The sequence below is a fragment of the Lepidothrix coronata genome, unplaced genomic scaffold, assembly GCF_001604755.1.
Source record: "Lepidothrix coronata isolate B3197 unplaced genomic scaffold, Lepidothrix_coronata-1.0 Scaffold71, whole genome shotgun sequence".
Classification (NCBI taxonomy): Eukaryota; Metazoa; Chordata; class Aves; order Passeriformes; family Pipridae; genus Lepidothrix; species Lepidothrix coronata.
Genome location: NW_016690251.1, coordinates 1325381 through 1347527, shown reverse-complemented (window position 1 = coordinate 1347527; position 22147 = coordinate 1325381). Strand labels below are relative to the sequence as shown.

At 40.3% G+C, this 22147-nt stretch overlaps 1 protein-coding gene across 7 annotated transcripts in view; it reads left to right on the top strand.

Moving 5' to 3' along the window:
• Positions 1-403: 403 nt before the first annotated feature.
• Positions 404-22147, top strand: part of GPCPD1 (glycerophosphocholine phosphodiesterase 1) — a 43856-nt gene continuing 22112 nt past the window's right edge. For 2 of the 7 annotated variants that reach the window (XM_017818862.1, XM_017818868.1), the window contains exons 1-4: positions 404-466; positions 12982-13066; positions 14014-14098; positions 20487-20562. In XM_017818862.1, the coding sequence (XP_017674351.1) occupies positions 412-466; positions 12982-13066; positions 14014-14098; positions 20487-20562 (301 nt within the window). In that variant the 5' untranslated portion in view covers positions 404-411. Of the gene's footprint in view, positions 467-743; positions 856-1299; positions 1416-1436; positions 1456-8406; positions 8493-12981; positions 13067-14013; positions 14099-20486; positions 20563-22147 lie in introns of those variants that run through there. The other 5 variants (XM_017818864.1, XM_017818863.1, XM_017818866.1 and 2 more) reach the window with 5 other exon arrangements.

Below are 22147 nucleotides of genomic sequence, written 5' to 3'. Positions count from 1 at the left end.
TGCCCAGCTCCCAGCCTGAGCTCTCCCCTGACCCACACAAACGCCGTTCCGCTGAGAGAACACCCCCACGCTCCCTGCCCGCTCCTCCCCCCTCAGCTCCAAGGCTTTCCAGGGAACAGCGCGGCCCATTCCTGCCCCACGCGCTCGCTCCCCATTGGCTGGAGCGGGGAGGGGCGGTGCCGGGCTCGCGGGCAGTGACGTGTCGGCCGGGGCGGGTCACGTGGGTCACCGCCCGGCCCGCCCCGTCCCCCGGCTCGCCCGGGGGCAGCTGGAACCGGTCACCGGCCACGCCGCCCCCGCTGCCACCGGGCCCGGGCGGCGGCACTGGGAGCCCGGGCAGCGCCGCTGCTGCTGCAGCCCCGCAGCGAGCGCTCGGCCAGGTCAGTCCGCGGCGACAGCAGGGGTGCGGTGATGGCAAGGGGACGGTCGGTGCGCGCTGCTGAGGAGGCGCTGGAGGCTGAAGGAGGTCGGTGCGCGCTGCNCCTTGGCCACGCCCCTTTGGGAAGGACACGCCCCCTCACGACCCGTCCGTGCTGTCGAGGAACAGGCGCGGTCTCGACTCCGCTCTCCCATTGGCTGGGGCGGGGGAGGCGGGTCCGAAGCGTCTGCGAGTGACGCGCCCTCAGCCGGTCGGTCACGTGGTATCCCGCGCTGTGGCCCCGCCCCTCGCGGTCGGAGCGGGGGGCGGCTGGAACCGGTTGGGGCGGTGCCGCCCCCTCCCCTGCTCTGTCCTGCCCTGTCCTGTCCTGCCCCGCGCCTTCAGGCGGCCCCGGGAGGAGGGGCGGGGGCACAGAGGGATCGGGGAGCCGGGGCCGGCACCGTCCGCAGCCCCGCACAAAGGCACTGGGGGCCCAGGTCAGTCGGCACCGCCGACCGGGTGCCGCGGCGGGCGGTCGGCGCGACCGGAGAGCCCCGGTGCGAGGAGGGCGCGGAGAGAGGTGGTCCCGCGGGCTGTGGGCCGGTGTGTTGCGACCTGAGGGGACCGGGGGGCAGGAGCGCGTGACTTGGGAAGCGGGACGTCGCCCGCAGGTTCTTCGGAGCAGAGCGGCCGAGGAGCGTGCCGGGAGGCGGGAGCGGGGGCGGCCGCGGTGCTGCGGGGCGGGGGTGCCGTGCCCAGGGGGGCAGCAGGCGGTAGCCGGGCCGGGCTGTCCCCGGTGGCGGCGGCTTGGCCCGCGGCTCTGTTTATTTACGTCCCCGCCTAAAGCGCTGGCCCGGGGCGGCCCCGCGAGTTCCGCATTATGTAAGGACCGGGACGGGGCGGGCCTGGGGGCGCGGCGCCGCCTCCTCCCTCCCGCGGGACCCGCGGTGGGGCGGGGAGCCCCCGGTCACTGTCCGTCCGTCCGTCCGTCCGTCCGTCCGTGCGTGCGGGTAGCGAGGTGCGACGGGCTGGGCGCACTGCGGCGCCGGAGGTGGGGGTGTGTGCTCAGCGCTGCTCTTTGTCTGCTTCGGACTGAAGTAACGCACCGATGACGCTTGTGGTTTGATTATTATCGTAGGCACTAGTGAGGCGGTTCTAGGTTAATCTAGACTTTAAAAGTTAATCTGAACTTAAGTTACCTGCATCCTAACGAGGCACGGATTCGTTCTCCTATTTTTCTTTCTTTTTCTTCAATCAGTACGTTCTCTTGTAGGGTGTTAGTGCTTTAATTGATTAAAGCATGCAGTGTTAGATGGAGATTAATCTCCAAAATATTTTATGTCTTAATAGTAGAGTGAAATAGTCGATAAGTGAAATTATTTTTTATCATGTGTATTTCTATTCTCACACTGCTTCCTGTAAAGTAACTATAGAGGATATTTAAAACAACCCAGAATGCTGTTAGTCTTGAATAGATACTATTAGTTTAAACTGCCACATAATTAATCTTTCAGTAGGACATGTTCTTCTTCCGTAAAATGGATACAGGATTTGGAAACCCCTTAAAAAAAGTGGTTTGTTGAGAGCTGTGGGGAGCATTATACATGTTATTTGTCCATGTCATTCCTAAGTGAGGAATGTTAGCATGATCACAAAGAGCTAAATTGCTACCTGCCTAAAATCTTGTCAGCCATACGTTAGTAATAAACAGCACTTCAACGAAGACAAATCAAACTGATGGTGTTCTGCTTTAGTTGCAAATATGCCCCAGCTGTTCCCTGTCTGTCTCAAGAAGTTAGTTTGCAAAACTGCTGTGACGTAACTAAGAGGGAAGAGTCTGATACATGGACAGGTATTTGCAAAATGCTGAAAACAACTAACTTACTGTTACTTAAAATGAAGTGGATGCATTATAACTGAACATGGTGTGTCAGATAGGGGTCTTGTGCTTGATTAGGAGGGCTGACTTGGCTCTGCAGATGGGTAGTTAAATTGATACTGAGAAGGTTTTTTCCTCTATTGCTCTGTATTAACATATTATTTCAGAAGCAGCACATGGGCTTTTTTGCTTTCTAAATGTCAGTATAAGTCTGTTGGTAGAAATTCAGCCTTTGAATCGGAACAGCATGTCCAAATCTTCTGTGCAAGTTTGTTTTCTGTCCAGTGTTAATACTGCAATGCAGAATGACAGAGCTGCTGACTTTCTGGTTGTCCTTTCTCATGCAGTCAAAGTGCGGGGGGGGGAGGGAAGGAGGAGGGCAGGAAGAACCTTCTGGTTGTTTGTGTGAAAATGAAGGAGTTGATACTGTAATGCTGTTTCTAAAAATTCTCCTCCAGTTATTACAGTGAATGCCCTGACAAGTATATCCTCTGACCTTGTACTAAAATACAGGTGTTGTCAACTATTGTTACATAATTTTCTTACATACCTAATTTGTTACTTTAGACGTATTCTATGATATTCTGACACTTTGTTAGGACAAACCAGAAGCAAAAAAATCTGTTCCTCCTACTACAAGATTAATCAGATTTCACTTGTTATCATCGAAATGTTATAGTCTGAAGTTGCACGAGTTGATATTTTTCTGCTCAAGAGTCCAAGGCTGTGAGTAAAAATTACAAAACTATGTCTTAGGCTTGTATCTCTTCTTTGCTCAGCACAGCAGCAGATCTGGTGCACGGTGGATTTTCTGTTGCTGTGTGTAGCACAGCTTTCAAGAAGGTGAAATGTAGGTGCAGTACCTTTGTCCGGCAGTGCTTGGCAGTGTTCAAATTCGTGATTCATCAGGGAGGCTGCACGGGGCTCTGGTGTGCTGTATCAGTGTGTGCTCCCAGCTGTCAAATGACTTGGCTGGGACTGTGGCACCTTTCCCCTGCTTCAGGTTGGAGTTGGACCTCTCCTGGGTGTTGATAAGTCTCATGAGTCTATTCCTTTAAGGGGGAGAAGGTCTGCTTAAAATTAAAGAAGTAAAAGCAAAAATACTCCAGCCTTCTTGTTATTGCCTTTTTGATCTTTATATGCAGAAAAGTGGAGTGATATTTTGAAATAATTTAGCATGTTTACTTTTTGCAGTACTAGGACTGTGCACCATGGTCTGTGATGAAATGTGTGTTAACATTATGAAAGAGCCTGTTTGTGCATAGATAGTGGGTGGGGGTGGGTTTGACCTTGGCTGGATGCCAGTTGCCCACTAAGCAGCTCTATCATTCGTCTCTTCAATGGGTCAGCCAAGACAGGGAGAAAATAAAATGGAAAAAACCTCATGGGTCAAGGTAAGAGGCAGTTTATTAAAGCAAAAGCAAAGGTCACACACGTGGAAGCAAGGGAGAACAGAAGATTTTATTCTCCACTTCCCATCAGCAAGTGATGGCCAGCTCCCCTGGCTACGTCTCCTCCCAAGATCTTGCCCACCCCCAGGTTACTGGTGATAGTGAGGAATGTTGGAGAGACATCACTGATGCTGTGTGAGCACTGGTCACCTGTAGCCACAACTCTGCTGTGTTATCAACACCTTTCTAGCTACCAGTACAAAGCACAGCACTGTGAGGGCTGCTGTTGGGAAAATTAACTCTGTCTCTGCCAGACCTGATACAATGGTCTTAGTTTTTTTTACAGCTAACTAAGCAAATTCAGTAGTACAGATGTTAAAAGTATTCTTACATTAAAAATCAGATGTTTGAAAGTATTAAAATGCATTGCAGGAATTTCCTGGCACCTAGGTACCTAGCTGTCTCATTTTAATCATCTAATTGCCTTTGAAAAATTGCATTAAGTACCTATAAAAATTTATTTACCCAGCTATCTTAAAAAAAATAAACAAACCACCTATTAATAAGATACTTTGTCAGCTGTATTTTTTTATCTTGATGTTTCAAACATTGCCCTTAGGCCGCTGGAATCACAGCCTCAGAAACCTCTTTGAGTTGCTGTTAAAAATATCACTTGTACTGAAACCTGTAATCTGGTTTCATGACTGCTATGAATTTTTATGACACTAAAATTTGTTCAGTGTTTGTAAGCGAGGCTGTTACGGTCCAGGATTGTCCCAGATTACTTGGGGTGTATTTAACTGACCCTGAAAAACTATGTGTAAGATACGGGACAGCAAACAGCCAATACCTCTTAAAAGATATTGGAAAGGTTAAGGAAGTTAAGGGTGAGGCAGAATAATCCACTAAAACTGAAGGATTGTGAAGGGTTTTAATATAGCACCAGACCTGTAAGCCAGATGGTTCAAGGTTTGAGTTAATAAATTAGGTCCATGTCCTGGTATATTTTTGACTACAACCAAAAAATAGCTTGGTCTTCCCCATCTGTGATGACCTTTACTACCTCATTTTAGAGGAAATCTATGATTCTTTGTGACATGTTAATAGTTGGTTGTGTTATGTCATCTTTTTTCTTCTTCCTTACCTACATTTTCTAGTTCCCTTCTAGAATCAAAGGGCAGAGCTTGGGTTCCTTATTATTTAGGGAAGTACATTTACTCCTGTCACTCTTGTACTGTTGAGGAGCCTGTGAGGAGGAGAAAGGAGACCTTTACAGGCAATATTAGAAGAAGGAGTACTTTTTTTCCCCCTCTGCTATTTACCCTGCAGGATACTATGCTTAAAATCTATATTGCCTTTCTTTTGGGTATATGAAGGCAAGTGAAAATTGAAAATGAAATAGCAAGATTACCAGTTGCTTTACTTCCTGTCTTAAGGCCATGAGGAGAGCTTTGTGCTGTGGCAGGGGAACCAAGATTGCAGGTGATCCTGCCTGCCGGGCTTTTGATCTTACCCCCTGCTCTGGAAGTCTTGCAGAGATCTGGAAGCCTTGCAGGCAGCCTGTTTTATAGTGAGGTTGGTTGAGGCAGGGTTACCTGAACCACGCTTTTGAAGGCAGATCAGTCCCCCCACAGGCCTCAGGGTGATGCTGCTGTGCAGTCACAGTCTTCATGGGGTAACCTTTAGAGATTGTGAAAGGGTAGGGGTTTGCTTTGCAAAAGGAGGAGAGTATGAAACTGGGGAACTGTGACATGCTAGGGGAAATAACATGGTTCTGTTGTAAAAGCAAGGATCTGTAGGGAAACAATTTTACTTTATTTTTTTTTAGTGAAGTGCTGATAAATATCTACCTGGGTGATCTCAGTCTGCTCAATTGACTTTTAATATTTGCTGCTTATTACTTTTTAATGTAACTGTTATAATTTGTTTCAGTTCCCCCAAGCAGACAGTTATGTCACGACCCCTTTGAGCTGAGGATTCTTTGCATTCTCCTAAAAATCCATCTTTACAGGTGTGGGGAGCAGAGAGGATTTTGTTATTCTTTGTCAGCTTCTTTGGTTAGGCACTGCTGAAAATCTGAAGGAAGAATCATCAGGTTTAAAAGATGCCTGACACCACTTACATGGTTAGAGGATTTGATTGTCTAAGGTTTCTTGCCATTCCCTCTTGGGAATTAAATGACTTCCTCTTCTCAAGAACTATTAGTAACTAGATGGCTGAACTTATGCCGTTTTTCCCTCTAAGTAAAATATTTTCGCATCATGTCTTGAAAGTACAGAATGCTGTTATAAGTGCATGATGATATACGACATAGGCTTGATTCCTTAACAAAAAGCAGATCTGTTTGTTCCTTGCTCTGTGGTTACATACAGTGCTCTGCTGGAAAAGATGTTTTTTCAGAATGAGATTTGACCCTAAATGGGAATGTAAGTGCAATACCTGTAGCTGCAGTTCTGCTAGAAAAATCATGCCCATACTTGGTGATGTAGAATTTTTCTTCTCTTGATATGCATCCCTTGGGTAGGTTAAGTAGGTATTTGAGGAAAATGCCTTTTGAGTAGAATTTTGACCATATTACAAAGTGAGTTTATCAAAATCTCCTTATGATTGACTACTGCTGTACAGAAAAATATTATTTTGCTAACTAGTTTAGAAAAGTCCACAACTGTCTTCTAGGTAGGTGCATAAAATTTTTACGAGACTGGCTAAAAGCTTTGTGGGCTTTAGAGGATTTTAGATTTTTCTCTAGGAATGGATAGGTAGTTAGTTAATTTGCAGTAGGACAGACATGCTGGTTTTTGTGAAGTTTAATTTTGAGTCCTGTTGCATCGGCTTTGGAGATAGCAGGTTTTTTACAAGACAAAAGCACGTTCTTGCTTTGGGGAACTGGGTGCAGGCTTCAGCTTTCACTTACCTGCTTTATAGACTTTTGAAAGGCATTTTTGCCTACTTCATCTCCCCTTTGGTTCCTCTGCCTTTTCAGTTAAAGGTTGTCCAAGCAAGACCAGTCGCTGAACACAGCCAAGGCCGTAACTATTCAGTGTCCTCATAAATGCATTGCACTAGTAATTCATATTCTCTGCATTAAGCTGAGATTTTTGTCATACCAGACCAGTTTTCTTGAGTTCAATCTTAGTTTCAGCACTGAAACACGCTGTGCTTCTCTGTCTAGAAATAACTGCTAAAAATAAATGCTAGAATGTGTCACTTTACATACAGATCACCTAATGACACACACGTGACAGAGTTCCTGGAGGGTGTCTCCTTCATGGAATTCCTGTGCTTATTTCTAGCTTCAGTGGTCTTGGCCATTTACAGCAATGTTACCTGTAAAAGACTACATCCAGAATTGGAACATGGGACCAGAAATATCTGTATTACTACTATTTGCTTGCTCTCATTTTACCACTGAAAAGTCACGTTTCTTGACATGGAGAGGGAAATAAGGTAGGAGAAAAAAGGAGTATAAAGTAAAGGGAACCATAGTTAGAGGAAGAGTAGGAAAAGATCCAGAAGCAACAGTTAAGGTCTGAAGCTTAAATGTCTACAATAACTTTCGGATTGCCCACAAGGAATGAGGTTTGATTATGAGCTTTTTTTTTTTTTTTCAGTATTTGGTATCTGACTTCCTTTATCTTTTCTTGCTTTCAAGGCATCTGTTAAGCTGTCCTATGCCCTTTGAAGGCAAGGGCTTATATTAGAGCTGATAAAAGGCAGATTTTTCTCTAGTGTCATTAGTTCTTTTTGATATTATTATTAAAGCTGTTACTAAAGGATTGCTGACCAACGTTGCACTGAAATTAAGTGCTTTTAGTCCTGCTCAAAAATAGCAATAAAAACATTCTACTTGGTTTGTTTAAAAAAAAACAACAAAAAACAAACAAAATAAAAAGCCCCCCCCAGTGATGTAAAGAAACGGATTAGTCGAGACCTTGCAAAGGTTAATTCTGCATATAATTAGTATAATTATTTTGCAGCCCCTGTACAAATGAATATACTTGAGTGATGACAATCTAGCAACATCCCGTGCTATGACTACTACTTCTGTAAATAATGTAAAAGGATATGTTACATCGATTGTGTTTCTGCTGTAATGGTGAGAGTGGGATTCTGCCAGGGGTTTTTCCATCGAGTTGTTGTGTATTGGAGAAGAAAACTGAAGCAGGGTCAATCCTCCAGCTACTGCCCTGGCTACAGAGGCTGTAGGCCTAAGGTGCTGTTTTGAAGACTGACTGGTGTGTCTAGTTGCTGGTGATTCATGTGAAAGGCTGGAAGCAGGGGAGCAGAGTCCACGGTGATGAACAAGTAACTGTAGTGCTTCTCTGGGAAAACTTGGAGGGGATGGTGAAGAATAGCATAGATGAGACAGAAGTTACTGTTTGCCAAAGATCGTCATATTAAACGTCTTACAACTTCCAGTGGCCTCTTTGGGAGCAAAATTAGTCAAAAAGAGTTTTGAAAAGTCTCAGCTGAATACTGATAAATGCTGCATGATACTGATACCTGCATGCGGTATTTGATTTAGTAGTCTTTTTTTTGTGTGTGTGTGTGTGTGTGTGTGTGCCAGTGTTGCAACAGTGTCTTCTGCAGCTGGATGCTGTTTTCTGGGTCTGCTGCTGGTTTTAAAGAGCTTTGTGTTTTGACTGCTCGTTCAAACAGTAATATCACTAGTGGCTTTCTTCCCTATAAGTGGCGGGATTAATGTTTCCTCTTGCTTAGGACAGTAATAGATGTAGTGATTGTTCCTGAAATGTAGTGTCTTTTTCCTCCCACTATAGGAGATTTCAGCTATCCTAAGACAAAAGTTCTGCAGATATGACCTCTTCTCAAGTGACTTTTGAAGTAAAAGGAACAGCAGAACCAGGTACCCAAATCATGCTTTCTTTTATGTATGGTTTACCTAGAAGAAAACTTAATAGTAGAGTATTCAAAGGCTGTCTTGTCTGTTTTCCTCAGAGGTAAAAGAACATGTCAGTTCAAATATCAAAGTAAGTCATTGCAAAATAAAATAATTAAGGAATTTCACATAGGAATTTGAAAGTGAGAGCTGGGAAATAATTTTTACCTCCTTCTCCCAACAATTTCATACTGTGCTAGAGATTTTGATGCTAACCGAAATGGGTACGATTGGTTTAAAATCTTCTGTCTCTAGTACCTTTTTATTCCATGGAAATGAATGTTTGTGTTCTGAACCATGAACAGTTAGGCATACATTGATGTGTGTGTTCTGGTTTTTATTCTCTCTGCATTGTTGTTGAAAGTTCTCACAAGATACAAACTCTACTGGGAGTTAAGGACAGAAAGAATATGCAGCTTAATTCAGTATTCTATCTATGCAAAAATGTGTAAAATAACTTCTGTAACTGAAATGAGGAACACAAGGTATCAGATCAAGAGATTTAGCGTTTATAAATTGTGGTTATTTACACTGACCTTCATCTTAGGAACTTTGAAGAAAGGTGGTGTGGTTTAATCACAGCTGGTAACTAAGCTCCACACAGCTGCTTGCTCACTTTCCCTCGGTGGGATGGGAGAGAAAAAAAAACTCATGGTTTGAGATAAAGGCAGTTTAATAAGGAAAGCAAAAGCTGTGCATGCAAGCAAAACAAAACAAGGAATGCACTTGCTGCTTCCCCTGGGCAGGCAGGTGTTCAGCCATCCCCAAGGAAGCAAGGCTCCATCACATGTAAAGTTACTTGGGAAGACAAATGCTGTAACTCCAAATGTCCCCCCTTTCCTCCTTTTCCCCCCAGCTTTTATTCCTGAGCATGGTGTTGTATGGTCTGGAATATCCCTTTGGTCAGCTGGGGTCAGCTGTCCCAGCTGTGCTCCTTCCCAGCTTCTTGTGCACCACCAGCTTCCCCTCTGGTGGGGTGGAGTGAGAAACAGAAAAGGCCTTAGTGCTGTGAGCACTGCTCAGCACTAACCAAAATACCCCTCTGTTATCAACACTGTTTCCAGGACAAATTCAAAACATAGTCTGTACTAGCTACTATGAAGAAAATTTAACTTTACCCCAGCCAAATCCAGCACGGAAGTTCACCAAAAAGTAATTGAGGGTTGCCTCACAGAAGCAGATGAATGTGGGAGCATGTACAGATTGGCAAAATTCCTGTGACAGCTAAATACCAGATGGCATAAGTGTCTACTGTAGTTGGTGGGGAAGAAAATGATAAAAACATTTTAGAAGTTTCGACATCTGCCCTGTGTTCCTCCCTTGCGAGTCGGCATTTGGGAACAGAAAACTGACACGCGATGTGGACATAAAGCCTTTAGTAAGGAGTAGTGTTTTTATAGCATTCTGGAGAAAACTTTAAAATTAAAGAGTATATTGGCCTTAGATCAAATGTGACTATAAAGCACTGGTGTGGCTGTACAGTGGAGTATTGCAAGCTATGCTCTATTTGTCCTGTTCACACTGTTGCTTCCACAGTTGTGACGGCACTGTCACTATGTCACTAAGAAAGTTGACTTTGGATGGGTAACTTTTTCCTTGTACTTACAATATCTGCAAGAAAAAGTAGGGTTAGTGAGAAGTAGATCCCACCTCAGCAGCTGTTTACGAAGAATTATCTGGAAATACTTATCACATGTATAGCGTAAAGAAGTGACACAGAAGGTTGCTTCTCCTTATGACAGTATTGGTATTGTTGGTTTTGACCTGGGAGAAGAGCTTTGAGATGCAGCAGTGGCAACATGCAGTCTTGTGAAAGAAGAGAGGTAAGTTTCAGAGCTGTCAGCAGTTCTACAAGCAGCAAAATTTCCAGTTTATTTAGAAATGTCAGATGCTGATTTTGTCAGATCACCATGGTGAGTAGTTAGTTGGTGAGATAAAAAGCCTCACTTTGAGCACTAACATGCTCCCTGTGTCCTGATCACTGTCTCTTACCGTTGTTGTCAAAGCCCGTGATTCCAGGGCTAACAGGATAAAATGGCATCACCAGCACAGGAATGGTGCTCTCTGACTGCTGCTCCCTTCAGCCAAACCACCTCTGGAGTCAACATTGGTGATGAAGCCCAACACATTGGTGTGCAGGCTTTTGCATATTTGTGTCATTGAGTGCCTTTTGCCTCATTTTAGCAGAAGGAAGAGGGTCACTGGTTACTGGCTTGTGGCTCCTTTAGCTCTTCATCAGGACACAGTCCCATATCAAGAGACTGCTTGGTGGCAGATTAGCTGTTGTGAAATAAATAAGGGAGCTTCTAGCTCCCAACCCCACACAGAAGTTGTGCCCCCACACAGCTGGCCCAAACAGGCAGATTGCAACATCAGTAGAGCTGTTGCAAGCTTTGGGACTGGGCAGAAGGCTTAGAGAAGCTTCCCTTGCTGCAGCTGAAGGAGCTCTGCCAGTAGCAACTTTTGATTCCCTGACAAGGGGAGGGAAGAAGTTTAGAACCCCTGAGCTTAAAACACAAAAACCAGAGCAAACCCCACCGTGTTTAGAATTACCTGTGAAAAGGCAGTTCATCACTTGTGCCTTTACTGAGGTAATTTAAGCAGTGTTTTATAAATCCTGATTCAGCCTCAGTGTAATTGTTGAAGGCAGTTTAGGTGTGTCTCTGTATAATACTCAAATGTTGCCTTTGTGTGTTGTACCTTACTGAGTGAGAGGTAGTTAGTGAATGTTTAGAACAGAAGGCTGGAAAACTATTCTAGCTGACTCCTGTTAAGAGGAATATAATTTAGATGACACTTCTAAGGTTGGCTGGTGTTTCCACTAAGATGGATTAAGTACGGCTATTTTAAAGGGATATTAAAAGAATTTTTGCTTCTTTTTAATATCTGCAGTCAAATATTCTACCTGTGTGGTATTCAGGTGGTCTTCCTTCCCTCCCCCCCCTTTATCTCCTCCCTGCAAAAGCAAACCATCATGTGCCTCAGTACAGGGTGGAAAAGGGAAAGCACCTGACACAGGCAGTTGTGTGCAGTGAATTGCATAGTAAGTATACTCATAATGCAGAATTTTGTCTGCATTTGTATGCCTACAGTGAACATCCAGAAAGCTTGGGCTTTTTTTTCTAATGAATTGCAATGGAATTTTTTTGTTTTTAAAGGATTGGAATTCAAGATGTTATCTAAAATTACTTCAGTAAGCTGCTTTCAGGAACAAATTACCTTACTTGATTTTTGGCTTTTGTAGATTTTTTTTTTTTCCCAACCTCTGGACCTGCAGAGGTTTCTTTCATAAACAGTTCTGGTGGTATCTCTTATTAGTTTAATTGGAAAGAATGGACACAATTTTAGGGGCATAAGGACTTCCTCCAGACTTATTTTGGACTTTGAAGTTCCAGCTTAGTAAAAGCTAGTGTACATTTGTTGCATATAGCTTGTCTACTTTGTATGTATGGATTATTGTGGCTCCAACACTATTGCTACTGCTTTCCCCTCTTTAAGAACAGGAAATAACCATCATAGATACTTGTATCATTCTTTTGTGGTGCCTAAATATACTTTAAAACTTAACATTTGCTCATTCTGCAACAGGTTTTTTTTTTCTTGTGTCTAAAAATCTTGTTGAAACCCTGTAAGAGCAAAATACAAATCTGTCCTTTCCATTAGTATATGTCATTGTCATTCTTACAGTCTGATACATACAGGTTTTATACTAAAAACAAGAGTAAGTTGCAGTGTTAACTTTAATTCTGGGATATGCCAGAATGAAATATACTATTACAATCTTTTGGATTCTGTCTCTATATATGTATGCATGCACTAAGACACACACAGTGTGACAATTTCATGTGTGTTTTTTTGTGTAACAGTGTTACATTTTTATATCCAATGAAAGCTGAAAGCATAGCAGCAAAATTAACTTTATTTCTCTTGGGAATCAAATTAATTGGATGTGTTGCCTTGGGAATAATGCTAGCAACCTCCTGTTTGTGCTTTCTAAATTGCTGGTGTGAATTTGAGAGAATTGCGTTTTTGGAAATGTAGGTTACTTAGTACTGTGTGTGTATCCGTATGTGGGTTAAAAAATACAGAGTATCTGGGAAAAAACTGCATTATCTTGACATTAAACATTTTACAGTGAAAATCTTCCTGCTGCATTTCCAGAGAATTTTGAACAGTATTAGTTCACAACAATTTGGAAGCCAACCCTTTTAAGGGCTGGGGTTGTCAGTAGTCCCTCTCTCAGTGAGGTCCTTATGATGGTGAAGAAAAAGCTATTGCAGTTTTGGGTAGGGGAAAATTCCTTTCTGAAATGAAAAAAGGGAATTTTAGATGGGTGATTCTGGTGTATATGTTTAAAATATCTGAAGGTTTGACTGTGTAGGCTGTACTTATCAATGCCATATATACTGGAGTAATGATAATTGTGAGTTATTTTCTGTTGTTTTTTTTCCTGTAGGAGAGGTTTTCGCAATATGTGGGAGCTGCAGTGCTTTGGGAAACTGGAATCCACAGGTTGCTCTGGTCCTCCAGACTATTGATCGGTAAGTTGGCGTGGGGTTTCCTGGTTTTGTATTTTTCCCCTTATCTTTCTTTTTTTACTTTTTTTTTTATTTGTTCCATCGGAAGCAGCTCAAGTTCTGGAGCAACAAATTTATTCTGATTTTGTGTCTGTAAACTGTTGAGCTACATGTACTGTTAGTAAAATTCCAGAACTTCTTGTGTTGCCCTTGAGCATTTTGGATGCTTAAGAATGTGTTTAAGAAAACTTTTGGCTTGGGTATGCTTTTCTAGTTATGGATGTTGCTTCTACTGTTGTGGCTGGCATTCCACTAGTTTAGCTGTAGGTATTTTGAATAAGAAATTACTGTGGAATAATTCTCAGTCCCATAACTATACAGCAAATTATAGGAGATATATAGGAGATATAGATTAAAAAGAAAGTAAACACTATAAACAAGTTATTATTATGGCTGTAAAGTGATGGGGAGAAGATTGAAGATTAAGCAAACTCTAATTTTAAATAAAACTTCTAGAAGATGTGTGTATAAGCATGAGTGTAGATGAAGAAAGTTTAAACGCAGCGAGAAATTCAGTATTTTCTTACAATTGTGCTACCTTATTGCAGTTGGTATGATTCAGGAAAATAGGGCTTGCAGGATGTATTTATAATTCTGTCAATGACTTGCTGTGTGATCTTGGATGAGTCTCTGAACTATTTCATCGTGTCTTCCCCATCTGTTAAATGAGGATGAAAGTTCTCACTCTGTTAGCGCACTTCGGATCTGTAGATTAAAAAGTGCAGTTTCAGTTCTAAGTATTTGTTGTGTTTTGTTCATGTTTGGCTAAGTTACCTTGTAATAACTTTCCTTCAGCAATACACTAGATTTTTGTTTTAGAATATCACTTAGACATACTTCTGAGGTGGCTTTTAGGCTGTATTTTTAAACTTTTTTGTTCGGTGTTTGTTTGTTTATTCTTTTCTCCACAGTCAATCATGGAAAGTTGCTGTAGAGCTTCCTAGAGGAGTTCCTGTTCAGTATCGATATTTTAAAGGATACTTCCTAGAACCTAAGGTATGTGCAACTATTTCTATTTTAAGTTGGTTCATCCCTAGTAAAAATTCCCTTATTTGAAATAAAAAGGATTTCCTGAGTTAAACATGGCTTTTTTAGAAATAAATCTTAAATTGCAGCATATGAAACGTTAAAACAGTTGTGGAAATACGAGCAGTTCAATTCTGGAAATACATAACCATGTGCTGTTAACTGCAATTATTTTTGTTTAATTGGCTTCTCTCTTTTACCATTGTTAGTGTATTAGAAAATTCAGTCCTAAAGATACATCTGATATTATTAAAGCTTAAAATGATATGGTTAGATTCTCATAGTTAGAATTGAATATGGAATTCAGCAGGGCAAGGATCTCTAGCATGGAAGCAAGTGGTAGCAGGAGAAAAATGGTCAGTGTAGGAGGTGTATTTAAGTTTGCCTAATTACTACAGTTTTTAAAATCACTGCAGATTTTTTTTTGTGAAGCATGAGGAGTATTAACTAGCTTTTGTACTGCATAGTTAACACGTTAATCTCTCAGAGTGAAAAGGTGCAACAAGGAGCAGGGCATCCCAGTGTTTTCTGTACGTATATAGGTATTTGCATGACTTGGAGGGGAAAAAAACCTATGAGGCAGACACAGATGTGTTTTTACAGGTATTGGATGTAAAAGTTGCACGTGACTTGAATGTGTGTGAATTAGAGTTGAATGTATGTGGCAGTGTCCTGGTCTGTAAAGATCACACTAGGGTAGGGAGAAGTTTTTCAGATGAGATGTGGCTGCATCCAGAAAAACGTTGGATTAAGTTGGGAAAATAAGCAGCTACTCTTCAACTGTTTTTCTTAATAACAAGTAGTAACTAAGCAGCTACCTTTGCTGTCTTTCTTATTCTATTAATATCCTGTAGCTGTTCACCCTGGGCTGTAGTTCTTCATTGAAATCGGGATTATGAAGGCTGTAGCTAAATGTGCAAAGGAGTTATAGAATCATCTCGTCTATATCTTTTAAATATTTCAAATTACTGTCAAGAGCATGTAATTTTTTCTCAGCTCTAGTAACCTGTTTTTCCCTGAAAAAATATTTGACAGAAGTATCATTTCAGTGAAGGATACTAATTTCAAACAAAACACAATTCTGTTTTTTTTTTCATTACAGCATGTGAAATAGTCTAATCTGAAACTGATATTTAGATTGGTACTTTGAGACAAAAGAAAGGAAGGCTGGTAATAGATTTCCTGAGGTCACTATAAGGCCAAAAGTAGATTAATTCTTACAGCCTAGCAGCTCTCACGGGACTCTTTTATATTTTTTTTGCAAATGTCCTTAAGTTTAAAATGTAAGCAACAGCACACTAGAAAAAAGCACAGTTAGTGAGAAATCAGCAGAAAATGTGCTCATAGACAATACCATTTCTGTTTTACCATTTGAAAAAGTTTACAATATGTATTGGTGAGTGTGTTTCTTTAAGTAGGTGCTCTGTATCGTGCACACTTTATGTACCGTGTGATGCAGAGTCTGCCAAGGTAAGTATGAATTTTATGGAATACCAGCATAAAGAGCTACTGTGTATAAAAAGCAGGAAAAAAAGAAAACCACCCTCCAAAGCACAGTGTGTGAATTGCCAGCATACAGGGTTATCCATTTAGCTTGTACCTCTTAAGTGCACAGGACCTTATTTCTTGTGTCATAAAGTCTTTTGAAGAAAAGAAGTCCAGATACAGTGTTTTCTTCCACTTTCTGTAAATTTTTGAAGAACAATGAAAAAGTAGGATTTGCTTTTAACAGGAATATCATGCACAGTATAGTGCAAGTGAGACAGTATACGGAGAACTTTACCAGATATGATAAGGAAAAGATACAAATTATTTGGAATATTTTTATTTCAGTAATTTTTTTTTTATTAGCCGTTGCCTGTGATTAATCCCTTTGCAATATATGATCTCTCAAACACTGTTATCTTTTTTTATCAGTGCAATTTTTGTGTGTCATGGTCTGTAATAGAAAAACAGATACATGTGTAATCTTTAACATATACTGAAGTCTGAGTATATGAATTTGACATCACATAACTGAATAAATCATGAAGACAGATCCAGCTGAAATTAGTGTTCCCCTCTATAGCTGCTGCATCTGTGAAGGTGCTTGAGTTGGACGTGGTGGCAAAGATGAGGGTGATACATGTTTACACAGAGAAATTTTAGTTCCCATAATATTGCTACAGACTAGATGTGAAAATAGGTAGAATTACTGACATTTTATTAAAAAAAAAAAAAAACAAATAGGAAAGTATTTTGCTCACCACCTTTTAAAAAAAGCCATCATTTTTTCTCTGTATATTTTTATACTTGAAGGATAGTATGATGTATGAAGTTTAGTTTGTTCGCATTGAAGCGTGTTGGTGTTAACATAATTGCAGTTATATAAATGGAGCAGTTTAAAAAAAAATGTTAAAATTAATAGAATTTTTGAATGAATACAAATAATATATACACAAAGAACATTTTATCATAAAATTGCTGCCAGGTCTTGGGAGACATTACTGTGTTGTAAATATTTTGATGATAACAGAAGAATCACCTTAAGCATTTAAAAAGAAAAATAAATACATACACTTGATGAAATAAGACAGTAGCTATTTTGCTCGAGGTTTGTTCTTTCTTTAAACATAGTCTGATACCAGTTAGCTCACTGTGAACATCTCCCTGTGTTTTCTTTTACACATACCTTCTGTTTGTTGTAGAGGCAGAGATGGGGGGGTATATGGAAAGGTGTGAGCAAGACACCCCAAAAAGCCCTTGTCTGGAATTTGTCTTCTTTATATCTTATGTTTTAGGAGAATAATTTTACATGCATCATTTGCATGAGGCATATTTGAAACCTTAGTAAGGAACATACCTTATTCTGTTAAACTGTTCTGTATTTGTTTTTCCAACAGTAAATAAGCATGCAAGGTTAGGGTTATTTCTTTCAAGACAAGTGTAAAATATCTGTGCATGTAGCAGGACTTTAAAAACTGGATTGGGGAATATTTTTCACACTTGTGAGAATGCTGCTCTAATTATAGATGTTTCAATGAGAGTTAAATTTACTTTTTTTTTTAAATGTAAGTAAATAAATCTGTTTGGTGCCTGGACTATAAGTAACAAAGGTGAAACTTAGACCTAGACTCAGTAATTTCTTTAATATAAGAATGCCTTAGAATTGCTTTTCCTAGATTAATAACCCATTATTATCCTAATAATAACAAAGGAACACCTCTGCCATGACTTTGCTGAGAGAGCAGATTGTGTGTTAAACTGTTACAAAATACTAGAGTTATAAAATCTGTTTAGCTCAGGACTTCCTGACAGGTGACTTTCATGTGGTGTTGCCTTGCAAGTCAGTTATGATGGCTGAATGGCTTTGTTAATTGTTTAGTTCTTTGCTTAATTATTGTCTCTTACGTGGTACAGAAATCCAGAGATATTTTTGTCAGAAATGCAACATCAGCAGTTAAGTCTAATTTAGCTGTTTCATACTCTCGAAGTAGATTATTATTTTAATCAGTAAAGTGCAGTTGGATAAATGTATTTGTGTGGTGTTTTTAAGATTTGTTCTTTCTTGTTTTTTTTCCCCCCTAATGCCTACTGTGTTGTGTTGCCTTGAATCAGGAACTTTGGAACTGAACTCCTAAATTATCATTTAAACATTCATGGGAATGTTTTAATTTTTTAATTATACTGATCACCCAAGCACTTCATGCAGATTGTGCATCAGGTTGCTTTGAACCCCTGGAACATTATGCCAGATAAGCATTTTACCCTTAATTTCAGAAGTGTCTAATGACTACTGGGGAGGCCCTGGCTTCTCATAATGTTAGAGGGCTGGATTTTTAAAGAAAACTCTTGAGTGTCCTTTAAGAGCTTTAAAATTGTACCAGATGTTCGGATAATCAAAATCAAGCAACGTAATCTTTGTGTTGGCTTTTGAAAAAAAAAAAAAGGTGTCTGTATTAGTAGAAAAGGATCCATGCCACACAGTGCCACTTACTATAATATAATCTCAGTGTACTGCCCACTGAGATGCTTGATGTGATATTTGGATAGATGCCTTTGTAAGACTCTTACAAGGGAGTCTCTTTTTGTAAGAGATCCTCTTACAAGAGGATCTCTTTTTGGGTAACAGTACCATGCTATGAATATTGATGACACATCATTTACCCCTGCTACTGAACTGGGCTGCTTTTCAAATGTGGTCAGTATATGCCACTGAAATAACATCAGTATTTTAACCTCATTGTAACAATGGCTTCTGTTACATGTAATTAAAACATTATTTAAATGCCTATAAATACAGAGAGAATCTGAGCAGGGATTGAGAGGGTTCTTGGTCATGTCTGTGCCTGTTCTCTAATCCATTGCCCTTTTTTTCCAGGTAGCTTTGCTTGGCTCTTCTTAGTATGGAAAGTGTTGAGGGTTCCTGGGATTAAGTGCACAATCAGTCCACTGTATTCCTTTCAGGAGATGAAATTTTGCTGAATGTGTCCAGCATGGTGTGCTTATTGTTGGGATGATGTTATTTGAGTTCTCATTCATTGTTTTAGAACCTAAAATTAAAATGGACAATTACAGTAGTGTAAGAAATAAACTGGTATTGGTATTTTCATACAATATGTTGGGGGTTTTTACAAGGAAAAAAACCTTTTGAAGAAAACAACTTAATCCATGTCAGGACTGACTTGCATTCCCCAGGTTCACAAACTGCAAGTTCTGTGTGTGTTCATGGGAATTGCTGTTGGAGAGCTTGCATGCCTGCATGGTGTTAGTAAAAGGCAGCCTCCCTGCTGGCAAACGTGGATTTCAGCTTTAGAAACTATGATTGCAACATGCAAGTGTGAAGGTGCTGTGAAAGAAGGGGAAAGAAACTTCTGATCATTTACTTTTCTAGATATCCTAAGGGTGATCATTGTGGCAGCTGTGAGAAAATGCAAATTAAAACTGCCTTGTAACAGGAATAAACTGAAAGCCACAGTATCATCTTATTTATTTACATTTACATGCATTCTGCCTTTAAAACATAACTTGAAGCATATGTATTTTATTCTGACATGACCCATAGGTATGGATGCCTCTGAACTCATTAGGAAAATTGCTTTAGCTAAGACTCAGAGTAAACCTGTCTTACTGAGCACTTTTTAGATATTTGCCATTTGTTGTTAGCTCATCCAAAAACGTGGTAGATGAAATGTGTTCAATATATATCAGGAAATCCCATCTGCTTGTAAAGGATTTATTAGGTGAGCTGTAATATAACAAAGCATTATGGTACTTTGTAATTATACTGCTGAGTTTGAAGCTTGTCTGGATGTCCCTGTGGATCTGACCTGTATTTAAACAAGAAGCTGAAGTACTGGGGCAAGCTGGAATTGAAGCTTGCAAGACTTTGGCAATAGAAGCAAGTCTTTTTGGAAATCAAGAGTTACTTAGGCCCAAACACCAAAATGACAAACTGCAGCTATTTGACGGTGGTTTTTACATCTGATACTAACAACCACACCCTGCTAAGGGAAACTTCTTAGGGTGACTGAGCTGGGAATCAGGTGTGTTCTTTCTGTTAAGTGGCTGTTACTTGAAAGCTTTAACCTAGAAAGCTTTTTCAAACTTAAATTGTTCTGAAAGAAGAGATTGAGTTACTATTCTGGTTATCTGTCTGAGTCTTGGCTGTGTTTGTCAACAAATGTACTCTTCTGGTGGACAGTAATCCTTTTTTTTTTTTTTTTAATGAAAGAATCTAATTTATCTTGCTGCAACTGGAATAGACTGCAGGGGCTTCATTGCTGGCTGATTGGATCAAGTATTTATGTTTTAATTAGATGCTAAATAATTTGTTCTTCTGTACCACAACTGAAATAACGGTGTTTTATAGACTTTGAATTAGTCAGGCAAATTTTGAAGGAGAACCTACCCCTGCAACTGCTGCCTGCATGAGGAGATGCTGAATGCTGTTTGGAATTATAGATGTGAAGTATGTTTTTTTCATAAGCTGTTGCTGTAGTATCTTGAGAAAAAAGCAAGCACTCTTAATGAGTTCAGAGACACTAAAGTAGTCCAGTGGAGTAGCTGTAAGCAGTAAAGATTTAATAATTCCGTGTAACTTCTCCAACATGGCACACTGTCACAAGTTTTCTCATATGTAAATGCAACACATCAGGTAGTGCCATCAGCAGTTGCAGGGATAAGAATCCTGATCTGTTTTCTTTCTTTCTCTTTCGTTCTCTGTCTCCGTTCCCCTCTCTTTCTTCTCTTTCCTCTTTTTCTTCCTTAAATCTCTAAGCTGAGTTCATGACCATCCCAAACAGCTTCATGGGTAGAAAATCAGATATAACAAAAAAAAAAAAAAAATTATTGCAGACATTTAACTTTTAAATTACAGACTATCGATGGTCCCTGCGAAGTCATAGTTCACACGTGGGAGACTCATCTGCAACCACGATCAATTACCCCTTTAGGTATGGGCATCAACTGCATCTGTTTGAGGCATATGCATAAGATTACTAATATGCTGCACACTGGTTTAGAGGGATTGATAACTATAGTTTTAAAATATTTAAATTAATTAATGTGTGGGAGGTATAGACTTTTTCTTTGCACAACATGGGCCTTACTCTCAAAATGTAAGTATACGTAAGTGCCTTAAAAATGGAGTGGATCTGAAATTCTTTGCTGACATCCTTAAGATTATGTGGGTTGTTCTTTTATTAATTTGGAATTGTAATAATTTTCTGTAAGTTTAATTCTTTGAGACTAAGGATCCATACTCTGTTTTTTAGAGAAAATGGGGGGGAGGGTGTGAAGTCACTGCTGGTTTTGTTTAAGTACTATTTAATTAGTAAAACTTTAGACCAAAGATTTTTAATAAGGCTTCCTTAAGTAAATGGATTAATGTAAATAGAAACATGAATGGACTTATTTACCTGGCAATTTAGTGGAAATGTAGTTTGCTGGAAGAAAAGATGGCATGCAGACTTGAAGTTACTAATGCTTTTCTGAACAGGGAAAAAGCTGGAGTTGTAAGAGAGACTGAAATAACCTTTGAAAGGAGCTCGTAGTTTAGATCTCTCATGCTGCTATGGGATGGCATGTTTTATGCAATGTGTTTTCTAGGATATGAAAAGTATTTCCTCCACGTTTAGGAGTTCACATCTATTAAAAAACTTAATGATTTGAAATAATGTCTTTTAGAAAGAAGGTGGTATTAAAGAAACTGTTTGTTAATCATGAATAGTACCATAGAATCATAGAATCAGCTGGGTTGGAAAGGACCTCTGAGATCATCAAGTCCAACCCTTGATCACTACCACCATGGTTACTAGACCATGGCACTAAGTGCCACATACAGTCTCATCTTAAAAACCTCCAGGGATGGAGAATCCACCACCTCCCTGGGCAGCCCATTCCAATGTCTGATTACCCTCTCTGTAAAGAATTTCTTCCTAATATCCAACCTAAACCTTCCCTGGCAGAGCTTAAGACCATGCCCTCTTGTCTTACTGGTATCTATCTGCCTGGGAGAAGAGACCAACCCCCACCTGGCTACAACTATGACCATGTTCCTACCCCTGCCCCTGCCCCTTTTTTTGCTTTTTATTTCAGTTGAATTAGTTGTTTTTCTATTCCTGCAAGATTGTTTCTATATTTGTCAGTAACTGACAAGGGAAGCAGCCTATCCTCTGCTAGGGTCTAGACTTTCTCTAAATTTAGATAATCTCATTCCAAATAGTTAGGAGTATTTTTTTTTTTACAAGTAGTATTCAATGCTTCATCTTTAAGAAAATGCAGCAAACCCAGTATGTTAGTACTGGGTCATTATGATCCTAAATTGTTGGCTGTGGTTATTAAAAAATGAGGTCAGGCTTATGAGTCTTCCTAGGGGGGAAAAAAAGGGATTAATTGCTGTAGAGGCAAAAATTTATGAAGATTTATGTTTTGAGAAATGTGTGGTTTGTTTAGACTACTGCAGTTCTGTTACTGCTGGTGAATTTACTTAGTGCCTTAAGATTTCAGTTATTAAAGCTTTGGAAAGGGTAAGGATAA